General features: G+C 60.0%; 1 protein-coding gene across 25 annotated transcripts in view; it reads right to left on the bottom strand.

Annotated features, from left to right (window-relative positions):
* The window catches only part of CAMK2G (calcium/calmodulin dependent protein kinase II gamma), a 65,160-nt gene that overhangs the window by 43,475 nt on the left and 9,659 nt on the right, over positions 1-12,026 (bottom strand). For 23 of the 25 annotated variants that reach the window (XM_036437754.2, XM_045581707.1, XM_036437761.2 and 20 more), the window contains exon 3: positions 7,750-7,809. The exons of the other annotated variants lie outside the window; for them this stretch is intronic. In XM_036437754.2, coding sequence (XP_036293647.1) covers positions 7,750-7,809 — 60 coding nt within the window. The remainder of the gene's footprint in view (positions 1-7,749; positions 7,810-12,026) is intronic. 25 annotated transcript variants of the gene reach the window in all.

Below are 12,026 nucleotides of genomic sequence, written 5' to 3'. Positions count from 1 at the left end.
CCCCCTCTTCCCCCCCCTCTCCCTCCTCCCCCTCCTCCCCCTCCTCGCCCTCCTCCCCCTCCTCGCCCTCCTCCCCCTCCTCGCCCTCCTCCCCTTCCTCCCCCTCCTCGCCCTCCTCGCCCTCCTCTCCGGGGCACCAGGAGCTGCTTCTCCAGCTGCAGGTGCCGCAGGCGCACAGCCCACGGTGCCTCCCGCCCTGACCCTGGCTCACACGCACCCCCTCCTCGCCCGCTCCCCCGGCTGCCAGTGCCGCACGCTGGGTCCTGCGGCAGCTGCTGCTCCCTCGCTTCCAAAAGGACTTTCCATTTAATTAGGAATTTGCTATTAAAAAGCATTAAAGTGTGTAATACAAATAATCCCCTGGAAATCAGCTGTCCCAGAAGCCAAAAGCCAGCTTTGTTAGGGAGGTGACTAACAGCAGCAGGACGGCGAGCTCACAGGAGGGCAGGCTTGGTGCTAACCACCACATCCACCTGCCGGGGGAGCCCGGGGTCGGGGCGGGAGGCACCGCGGGCTGTGCCTCCCACCCCCACCCAGCCTGCCCGGACCCTCACCCCCACCCACCCCCACCCCCACCCAGACTGCCCGGACCCTCACCCCCACCCCACCCCATCCCCACCCAGACTGCCCAGACCCTCACCCCCACCCCACCCCACCCCACCCAGACTGCCCGGACCCTCACCCCCACCCCACCCCATCCCCACCCAGACTGTCCGGACCCTCACCCCCACCCCACCCCATCCCCACCCAGACTGCCCAGACCCTCACCCCCCCCCCCCCCCACCCCACCCAGACTGCCCGGACCCTCACCCCCACCCCACCCCATCCCCACCCAGACTGCCCGGACCCTCACCCCCACCCCACCCCATCCCCACCCAGACTGCCCGGACCCTCACCCCCACCCCACCCCATCCCCACCCAGACTGCCCGGACCCTCACCCTCACCCCTACCCACCCCCACCCCCACCCAGACTGCCCGGACCCTCACCCTCACCCCCACCCACCCCCACCCCCACCCAGACTGCCCGGACCCTCACTCCTACCCAACCCCACCCCGCCTGCAGGACTCTCAAACCCCCACCTCCTGCCTGTCTGGACCCTCGCCCCCACCCCCACCCAGCACAGCGGGGCTGAGATGCGGGCAGGCACCGGGCCTATGCCCAGGCAGGAGGCACTGGCACTGGCACTGGCCCTTCCCCAGAGGCCACACACGGAGTCCAGGTGGGAGGGAGCCGGCCGGGAGTCAGGAGCAGCAGGAAGGCTCCCCTCCCAGGCCACCGGCCCAGAGAAGGGGGCGGGTGGGTGCCCAGAGAAGGGGGCGGGGTGGGTGCCCAGAGAAGGGGGCGGGTGGGTGCCCAGAGAAGGGGGCGGGTGGGTGCCCAGAGAAGGGGGCGGGGTGGGTGCCCAGAGAAGGGGGCGGGGTGGGTGCCCAGAGAAGGGGGCGGGTGGGTGCCCAGAGAAGGGGACGGGGTGGGTGCCAGCACGGCTCCCCTGGGACAGAGGGCAGGCGGGGAAGGCCGTATCTGAACACGACGGCGATGGCTTCAGGCGTCTGGTTCCCGTTTGTAAAGAAAGCTAAAGGGGAACGAGAACAGGGGAGACACCTGACCGCGCCTCCCTCGGCGCCTCCCAGGCAAAGTCTGAAGAACGAGCACGTGAGCTGTCTCTGCGTCCCAGCCCGAGAGCCACAAGCGGCTCTTTGGCCCCTGGAGCGTGGCTCTTCCACAAAAAACACCACGGCCTGGGCGAGTCTATTTTGAAGAAGTGGCGTTAGAAGTTTAAGTTTAAAAAATCTGGCTCTCCAAAGAAATTTCAATCGTCGTCCTGTTGACATGTGGCTCTGCTGACCGATGAGTTTGCCGACCACTGGCCTGGGCACCGTGCCCAGCGCTTCACACGCGGGTTTTACCAACTCGCACTGACTCTGGGGGACGGGCACTTCCCCTCATCCCGACAGGAGAGGACCCTGGGGCTCACACCGCGGGGCAGAGCTGGGACGCGAAGCCAACACAGACTGGCACCAGGTCCCAGAGAGGGTCCCTTCCCTCCATCCTGTAGGCACAGGCGCTCCGCCCGCCCCCACCGCCCTGGCCACCCGGACTCACTCCGCACGTCCACTCGCACCTCCCCTGAGGCAGGCTGGCTGTCCGGCCCCGGACCGCGGTGAGCACAGGAGGCCTGGCCTGCCGCATGGAGCTTCCTGGGAGCGCGGAAGACAGGCAGCCTTCCAACCAGCACTTACACCAGAATGGAACTGAGCTGACACCGGTGTGGCTCAGTGGATAGAGCCTCGGCCTGAGGACTGAAAGGTCCCGGGTTCGATTCCGGTCAGGGGCATGTACCTTGGTTGCAGGCACATCCCCAGTAGGGGGTGTGCAGGAGGCAGCTGATCGATGTTTCTCTCTCTCATTGATGTTTCTAACTCTCTATCTCTTTCCCTTCCTCTCTGTAAAAAATCAATAAAATATGTATTTTTTTAAAAAAGACTGGAACTGAGCAGGTGGGCGCGGAGGGCCGTGGGGGGAAGTGAAGGCGGCGATGGGTGCGCGCAGTAAGAGCCCGTCGCCCAGCCCGTCCGCAGCAACAGGAGGGCAGGAAGGCCACGGAGGGCAGGCGCGCCTGCAGACAGGAAGCGCGGGGAAGGAGCGGGGTGTCCGTGACGGGCGGCGATAAGCCTAATTACTGCTCTTCGCCGGCGGCGGAGGGACAGGCCCAAACCGCTCCGGTCCTCTCGCTGGGTATGCTTCCTACCTTCAAGGACCGACAAAGCCACCACCCAAATCCTGCGGCTATTTCCAATTCTTTAAAAACCACCCCCCTGCCCTGGCTCGCGTGCTCAGTGGTTAGGGCCGGCCCCCCACACCGAAGGGTCCCGGGTTCGGTCCCCAGCCAAGGGCACCTGCCTGGGCTGTATGTTCAGTCCCGATCCCTGCCCGCCTTGGGGCTGAGTGTGAGAGGCAATCATTAGCTATGTCCCTTTCACATCCATGTTTCTCTCCTTCCCTCCCTCCCTCCCTCCCAGCCTCTCTTCCACTCAATCTAAAAATCAACAGAAATAATATTCTCAGGTGAGAATTAACAAAAAAACAAATACAACACACACACACAAAAAAAAACCCACCCAACAACATGCCATATTTTAACTGACAAACTGTGGTAAAAAAAAGTTCTGAAAAAGTGTCCTGTTCGCGCCCACAGCACACACACACAGTAGGAGGGCGGTCCTGTGGCTGGGGGCTCCGGGGGCCTGAGGACACCCCCGGGAGTGGTGGGCAGGGATTTAGGGCTGTTCAGTCACGATTCAACGTTTCCTTCGTTTTCTCTGCTGCTATTTTTGCTGCACTTACTGGTAGCTCAGCGGGCCCGGAGCCCAAGGCAGCCGCCGGGCTGAAGTACCTTGCGAACCGAGTTGGGGCTGGGCGTCTGGGAGAGCTCACTCCTGGCAGTTAGCGTCTGTTTGCGTCTCCACTGATCCCCCAGGCCTCCTCTGCTCGCTGAACCCTCACAACTGCCCACAGAGGCGCCAAGGACACGACGACGGAGGCACCAATGACACAATGTGCCAGGGGGGGAAAAAAAAATCACAGCCACCAACCAGCAAACCCCCCAACCAAACCTGGCCTCCGCGCCAAAGCCACAGACCTCTGCGTCTCCATGGCGACGGTCCGCAGACCAGCACCGTGAGCATCACCTGGGGACCAGGGAGCTCAGTCCACCCAGCCCCCCTGAACCCGGTCGGAATTTTAACACGATCCCTGGGAGATCCGCTGAATTTTACCACGATCCCTAGGAGACCTGCGAGTGAGCGTGAAGGAAGCAGTGAGAGCAGGGCTGCCCTAAACCACAGGGCGGGCTGGGAGGGAAGCCGCTGGGCGCTCAGCACGGAGGAGCAGGACGGAGTCTATTCATCAGAGGGATCTAGAGCAGGGAGCGGGCAGATCACAGGCGGGACACCAGCCACTCAACCTGGACGGTCCGCACTCCCGCCGTCTCCTCCTCCTCTCCACTCCGCTCCCCCCGGCCGCTCTCCTGGGCTGGCTTGGCTCTGCAGGACAGCGCATCACCAATAGGCTTTTTTTTTTTTTAAAACCACCCATTAGCGGAGTGTTTTCCAGAGCGATGTGGGTTCTCAGCAAAACTGAGCAGACCGTACACGGGGCTCCCACATACCCTCTGTCCCCCCAGATGCACAGCCTCCCCCACTCTCCAGCTCCCCCTTCCAGAGGGGCACAGCCGTGATAGCCGAGGAGCCGACAATGACATCGCCGTCATCGCCCGGAGTCCGCAGCCTACAGGAGGGCTCCCTCTTCCAGGACGCTTAACACTCCGGGACAGAACAGACGAAGCTGGGGAGCCCTCGCTCCCTGCACCAGGTCCCCTTCTGAGCCTGACCCTGAGCTCTGTGCTCTCAGCGTCCTCAGTCCTGCCCGCCCCTCGGCAGGCCGCGCGGCCGGAGCCAAAGGGGCCAGCGCGCTGCAGGATGGAGCGGCGGAGAGACGAGGGGAATCGTGAATGAGGCGGGACAACACTGCCTCCTCCCCTGCCACAAGCCAGGTCAGAACCCATGGCAACCCCGGCCCCCTGGCCCCACCGCTCAGCCTGCCGCATCGCCAGGAGGCCTGGTTCCCACCGGAAGCCGGGCGGCCTGGCCAGCCAGCTCTCCCAGGACACGGTCCTGGCTCACCCTGACTCCCCCCTGCCCTTGACCCCAGCAGAGAGCCTCGGGCCAGCATCCCGCAGGACCTGGGAGCAGGCGAGAAATGCAAGCACTAGGCCATCAGATGAAATGCAAGTTCCAGGCCATCAGATGCTAACCCAGTGAGTGTGGCCTGCCCGGCCTGTCCTGGGTCCCGCTGCTTCCCCACAGAGCAGATGGCCAGATGGACGGTCTCTCCAACTGCCTTAATGCTGACGTGGGGGCAGGTGGTACAAAGCGCGGGCTATCACCCCGAGAACAGTCGAAAAGGTCAAAAAGTATACATCTAATTTCTAGGAATGCATTTTTTTTTTTTAAAGGTTAGAAGTTTTTTTCCAACTAGAATCCCATTTTAAAAAAAAAGTAGATTCTTCATACAATTGTTTTAAGGATTAAACTTTTTTAAAAAAAAAATACATTTTATTTTATTGATTCTTCACAGAGAGGAAGGGATAGAGGGCTAGAAACATCAAGGAGAGATACATTGACCAGCTGCCTCCTGCACATCCCCCACCGTGGGTGTGCCCGCAACCAAGGTACATGCCCTTGACTGGAATCGAACCTGGGACCCTTCGGTCCGCAGGCCGACGCTCTATCCACTGAGCCAAACCGGTTTCGGCTAGAATCCCACTTTTTAAAATTTATTTCAGGGAGGAAGGGAGAGGGAGCGAGAGAGAGAGAGAGAAACATCAATGAATCACGGATCCGTAGCTTCCTGCATGCCCCACCCTGGGGACTGAGCCTGCAACCAGGGCCTGAGCCCTGCCCGGGGATCGAACTATGACCTCCAGGTTCACAGGGCGATGCTCCAGCCTGGAGCCACACCGGCTGGGTGAGATTCCTCCCTGCGCCTTCGCCCTGCCCCACCACGTGGCCAGCCACGCCCGCGCGGCGAGTGCCGCAGACCTGGCTCTGCCTCCTGCCTCCCCTCCCCTCCCCTCCCCTGCTTCTCCTTCCTCCCGGGGGCAGCTTGTCGCCGTTCTACGGACTGGTCCCCGGGAGCATCAGGAGAGGAAGCTGCTGCCACAGACCCCGAGGCCCCGAGTGAGAACACCGCGTGCTTCTGTGCTCGTGCCTGGCTTTCGTTACCCGCTGGCTTTTTCTTCCTGTTCTAGAGAGTCCAGGGCAGAAGTCACAAACTCACAACGCCCGGCTGACTCTGAGCACACACAGACAAGGGCTCAGCAGAACCCAGCCTCCTGATTCGAAAGACTAGGAAACGGAGTCCTTTCAAAATGCAAAATCTCATTTTTTAATACCGACTGGCAAATAATAATAAAAATATATATATTTTTAAGCCCCTGGGGCACAACCAAATGTGGTGGACGCCAAGACAGATGCCTCAAATTCCTTCGCTATCATGTTAATTGTTCCTGCACTCACCTAAGTATGAGGCCATCCTTTTACTTTCTATTCAATATCCGATCCCAGGGGTTTCCCACTGCTTTGCTTTCTCCCGCCTCTTTACTCCATCACCAATGAATTTCATGTAACCCATCTATGTCCCTTCTTTGATTGCAATGTATAAATACAAATGTAACCACCCTCCATTCTCCAGAGCATTATCTCAATCCATTGAGGTTCTGCTTCCCGGCATATGTCAACAGTTTGACTCAAATAAACTCACAAAAATTCTTTAAAAAAAAAATATATATGTGTGTGTGTGTGTGTGTATATATATATATATATATATATATATATATATATGTTTGTTTTTTTTTTAGACCACTGAGCCAACCAAAACAACACACGCCTGGCCCTGTGCCTGCTGTCCTGGGTGTGTCTCTCGGGTGCCCGGCCGCCGGGCCCCCGTGCCGTCTCCAGGTGCGAGCCCAGCTCTGAGGTCGCCCGGAGCCGGGCCGGCCGGCCGAGAGGTGCTGGCTCCGGGGCGCCCTGCGCCGGGCAGAGGGAGGCCTGGCTGTGCCAATCTGCTCCGGGGTAACCCTAGCTGCTGATTGTGATCTATAAAGCCCTGCAGGGCCGGTTCCGGTTACCTCTCCCCTCGGCTGGAGCAGGGCCTCGGCTCTCCCGCCACCGCCCGCCCGCGTGAAGCGCGCTGACCCCGGGCCTGGGGAGCGGGGTGTGTGTGTGGGGGGCGGAGGCAGCGGCAGGCTCGGGCAGGCCGCCCACGCCCGGCCCCGGCCGCGCAGAGCGGGTGGCCTCCGGGCGCTGTGGGAGCCCCGATATTTAGGCTGTGCCTGCGGAGCGCGGGACACGTGTTTTCGGTGTGATGACTCAGGGAGAAGCTAGGAGATGCGCCCTGCGCCGCCTCGCGCCGAGCCCGGGCCCCTGCTCCGACGCCGCAGCCAGCCCGGCTCTGTCCCCCCTGAGGAGCGCCACATCGGGGCCAGCGCGCTTGGCAGAGACCGTTTCAGCCGAACAATGCGGAACCGAGCGGAGTGGGCCGCGGCAGGCAAACCTCCGCAGGCTTCCAGAACAGCCAACAATGTGCTCTTGTCCCCCGCGTCGGGGTGGGAGCAGGGAGAATGCCTCCTCGTTCCTCTCCTTCCCCCGTCCACGTGGCTCCTGCCACCCTTTCCTCCAGGCAAGCCAGGCGGGCGGGCAGCCTGCTTCCCCGGCTCCGGGGAACACAAACAGGGCACCATGGAAACCCCCAGAGTGTGCACGGCACTGCACAGGGGACAAAACTCTTTCAGAAGAGTCCAGAAGCAAAATCGGGACCGCGGAGGGCCCCGGTGAGGGACACCAGCCCAGAGCCTCACACCCTGAGCAGCCGGGGCCTCAGCCCAAAGGCAGGAGGAGGAGGAGGAAGAGGAGGAGGGGAGAAATGGAGTGGGTGACCTGCTCCGATCCCGCACTCCCCAGCCCTGAGATGGCACCGCAGGCACGAAGACACCCAGGTCTCAACACCAGAATGTCCCCGAGCCCTGAGACAGACACGGCTGCTTCCCCGTGTGGGAAAGACAAGGCAGCAGGCGAAGGCCCAGGGGCGGAGGTAGTTCCACACACAAAACAGCAGCAGCGAGCCTCTGCTCTCCAGCCCCCGCTACAGAACGCCCCAGAATACAGCACTCGCACAGACGTGCACTTACCGATGTTTGGATGTTTCAGAAGTCGGCATATCCGGGCCTCGCGTTCTAGCTTCTGGTGATCTAAAAGCAGAGGAGAAAAACCAAAAGCCATCAACCACACTTTCTATTTGCGGCCATTCGCACTCGTTCGGTTCTGAGGCCCCGAACTGGTGCACTCGGACAATTTGCTGAATCAACGCAGCAAGTCACAGCAATCCTGGGACAGGCACTGTGACCGACCCCTTCTCCAGGCGAGGAAATGGCTTAGGGAGGGATCTGAATCCAGGTCTTCCACGGAGCCCTGGTCCTCTTCCCCTACTGCAGGGCTCTCCCTGGGCCAGGCTGTCCAACACCTCTTTCTTTATACGTATATTTTACTGATTTTTCACAGAGAGGAAGGGAGAGGGATAGAGTTAGAAACATCGATGAGAGAGAATCATCCATCAGCTGCCTCCTGCACACCCCCCACCGGGGATGTGCCCACAACCGAGCTACATGCCCTTGACCGGAATCGAACCCAGGACCCTTCAGTCCCCAAGCCGACGCTCTATCCACTGAGCCAAACCGGTTAAGGCCAAAACCTCTTTCTTGTTAGAAATACTACGAATAGCTAAGTTTTATTGAGCACCTCCTCTGTGAGCAGGCACTGTGCTAGGGGTTGCATATAGCTTCTACGTTCGTCTTCACCCTAAAACATAATGGTGCTGGCAGCGAAGGTGATGTGATTTGAAAAAATAAGAGGCAACATTTATCCTGCGCTTACTTCTACACCAGGCAGATACATCTTTTTTATTTTTAATCTTCACCCAAGGATATGTTTTTATTGACTTTTTTACAGGGAGAGGGGAAGAAGGGGGGGAGGGGAGAGAGAGAGAAACATTAATTGATGGCCTCCCGCACGTGCCCCACCTGGGGGTCGAATTTACAACTCAGGCATGAGCCCTGACCAGGAATCAAACCCGCACCCTTTCCATGCATGGAACGATGCTCCAGCCAACTGAGCCACACTGGCCGGAGCTGGCAGATACACCTTTTAAAAATATGTATTTTTATTGATTTCAGAGAGGAAAGGAGAGGGAGAGATAAATCAATCAGCTGCCTCCTGCACACCCCCTATTGGGGATCAAGCCTGCAACCCGGGCATGTGTCCTGATCAGGAATCAAACCCAGGACCTCTTGGTCCACGGACTGACACTCAATCCACTGAGCACACCAGCCACGCTCTTTTGATTGATTGATTGATTGATTGATTGGTTTTAGAGAGAGATCGAGAAAAGAGAAACATTTGCCTGTTGTTCTGCTTATCTATGCATTCATTGGTTGCTTCTTGTCTGTACCCTGACTGGGGATCGAACCCACAACCTTGGTGTATCAGGATGACACTCTAACCAACTGAGCTATCCAGCTAGGGCACGGGGTAGGACCTTTCTGAGGGGCGCTTTCTTGAGTTCCTATCGTAACAAGGGGCTTAGTAAGTGTTTTATCAATAACGTCCACTACAACTGTAATAACTATGACTTACTAAGCATCTACTATATGCCAGGCAGAGGCATGGATTGTTTTATCTTAGCCTTACAAAAATCCTGGGTGGTAGGGGATCTGATTAGCCCCATTGCACTACAAACGAGGAAACCGAAGCTTAGACAGTTAAAGTACCGGCCCAAGGTCACACGGGCGGAGGGCCTGAGCCCCCTTTCTCCGTCGCTATGCTATGCCGACAGGGTAAAGAGAGGTGAGAGCATCCAGTGTAACAGCTCCAGGCTTTGGGGAGCACAGTCCAGGTCACCCCACCATCTCCGGCCCAGGCAGATGCTGCCCCGTCACACCTGTCAAGCCACCGCTGCCTCCCTTGCCGGGGGATCTGCCCACCCGCCTCTCCTAAACAGCAAGAGCCTCTGTGAGGCCCCCCGGGACTCCCACACCCTCCCCCTGGTGAGGTGCCCGCACCGACACCGAGGCCCAGAGCAGGTAAGTCACCTGCCCGCGGCCCTCCCGCCCCCGAGACCATGCATTCTGAGACGAGGCGGGGATTGCAGGCTGGAAGGAATTCATATTTATTGTCTCACCAGCCATCCCCGGCTTTGTGCGAAATGTTCCCCGTCACGACGGCCCTGCTTTGTGGAAGGAGGAGGCAGGGACGGGCAGAGATTAGTTCCTGCTGCCCAGCTAATCCATCCAGCTGCCCAGGGATCTGGGTCAGGCCTTCCTTCCCGGCCTTGGCGCTGTCCGGACACGGACCAGGCCGTGGCCAGGAGAGCCCCAGGTCACCCTCGCTCCCCCATCGCCCGGGGCCCTCCGTCCTGGGGACTCTCGGAAGGTGAGGTCGGCAGAGGGGGCTGGCTTCTCCGGATCGCGAGCCTGCCCTCCTCCTGCGCCCGCACCTGGGGCGGGAGGTCCCACGCCAGTCGGCCGGCCGGCCGGCCGGCCAGCCAACCCCAAAGCTGCAGACCTACCAGCTCTCTCTGACCACCCACCTGACGGCCCTCCACCCCCGGCCCCGGGCTTGGCTGCGGGGCAGGTGCAGACAGCATCTCACTCTGCCGAGGTGGCAGCCGAGGGGAGGCCCGGAAGATTAACGTTTATCTCCTCCCTTAAGTCTCTCGCCGGCTAATGGTTACAGTCCCACCACGGCAGCGGCACTAAAAATAAGAGTGGGGCCGCGCAGGAAGGCAGACCAGGCTCCCCGCTCCTCGAAGGCGCTGCCCGGGGCCCGGGGGGCCCCTCCGCACAGCCCCTTAGCCGGACCCCCACGCCGAGGAGCCGGGCCCCGTCCCGGGGGAAGCCTGTGTCCTCTCGGCCCCGGGCTGAGCCTCGGTCTTGCTGCTCGGATCCTTGGCCAGGGAATCCCGCCATTCGCACATCAGGTCTGGAGCCCAGCAGCCCCAGATCGAGTCCCGGCGGTGCCACGTCAGGCGCGTTCTTAAACCCACCTGAGCCCCGTTCTTCATTCATTCATTCATTCATTCATTCATTCAAAAAAATATGCACTGCGGCCTGCTCTGGGACAGGACCCGTTCTCCATGCTGGGGTTACAGCCGTGAACAAAACAGACAAAAAAAAAAAATCTCTGCCCTCTGTCACGGAGCTGATACTCTAGTGGGGCTGGGTCCGAGGGGGTCGGGAAAGCCTCAGCAGGGAGGCGGTGTCTGACTAGGACAGAAGGAGGTGAGTCGGCGAGCCAGGCACGCTCGTTTGGGAAGCGTGGTCTCACTTCTAACATGGAGGTGACGGCCCTGGCCGGTGTGGCTCAGTGGAGAGAGCATCTGCCTGCGGAGTGAAGGGTTTGATTCTGGTCAAGGGCACACACCTTGGTTGCAGGCTCCATCCCGGCCCTAGAGGCAACCAATCGATGTGTCTCTCTCACGTCGGTATTTCTCTCTGTGCGTCTCTCCCCCTCCCTTCCACTCTCTAAAAAAAAAAAAAAAAAAAAAAAATCAATGGGAAAATATCCTCAGGTGAGGACTAAAAACAATAACAACAAAAATAATCATAATAATAAAATGGAGGTGATGCCCGGCCGGTGTGGCTCAGTGGTTGAACATCGACCTATGAACCAGGTCACGGTTGGATTCCTGGTCAGGGCACATGCCCAGGTTGCAGGCTCGATCCCCAGCGGAGGGTGTGTAGGATGATTCTCTCTCATCATGGATGTTTCTATCTCTCTCTCTCCCTCTCCCTTCCTTTCTGAAATCAATAAGAATATATTACAAAAATAAAAAGTAAAATGAAACAGGTGAGTTAAACGAGGTGACTGAGCGAGTGCTCAGCACGGCGCTGGGCACACACACAGAGCAGCTTTCCCCGGGGCCCGGTGACAGGACAGGGGGGCCTCTCGGGCAGGCGCTGTGGCCGGGGCTGGTACCAGGGGCACCGGGAGAGTTCCTCTGCCTGAGCCGGACAGGCCCCGGGCACCCCGCACACCACGGAGCCCTCTGCCGGCTCCAGCAGCCGTCCCGGGGGAGGGGCGCTCCCCCCCCCTCGGTCCACCGTCTGCAGGTGAGGGCCAGCATCAGGGCCCTCAGAGCGCGGGGCCCTCCTCTCCCGCAGCTCCAGCCCGGCCGCCGGGCGCCCTGCCATCCATCCAGCGCTGCTCAATGAGCCGCAGTTTCTGCCGACCACACTCTCCCCGCCTCCTCCCACCACGCACTCCACCAGCACCCCGGCCTCTCCCGCTCCACACGCGCTCTGTCCTGCAACCCCCTCCAGGGCGGGTCCTCGTCTGGGGAAAAGCGGGGCTCCGCCCGGCAGCAGCAGGATTCAGGAACCAGTGTGGCAGGGAGAGCATCTTTCCCGACGCC

This window comes from Pipistrellus kuhlii, unplaced genomic scaffold, assembly GCF_014108245.1.
Source record: "Pipistrellus kuhlii isolate mPipKuh1 unplaced genomic scaffold, mPipKuh1.p scaffold_m20_p_15, whole genome shotgun sequence".
Taxonomy (NCBI): Eukaryota; Metazoa; Chordata; class Mammalia; order Chiroptera; family Vespertilionidae; genus Pipistrellus; species Pipistrellus kuhlii.
The sequence above is the reverse complement of the archived record's forward strand: the minus strand, read 5'-3'. Positions and strand labels throughout refer to the sequence as shown.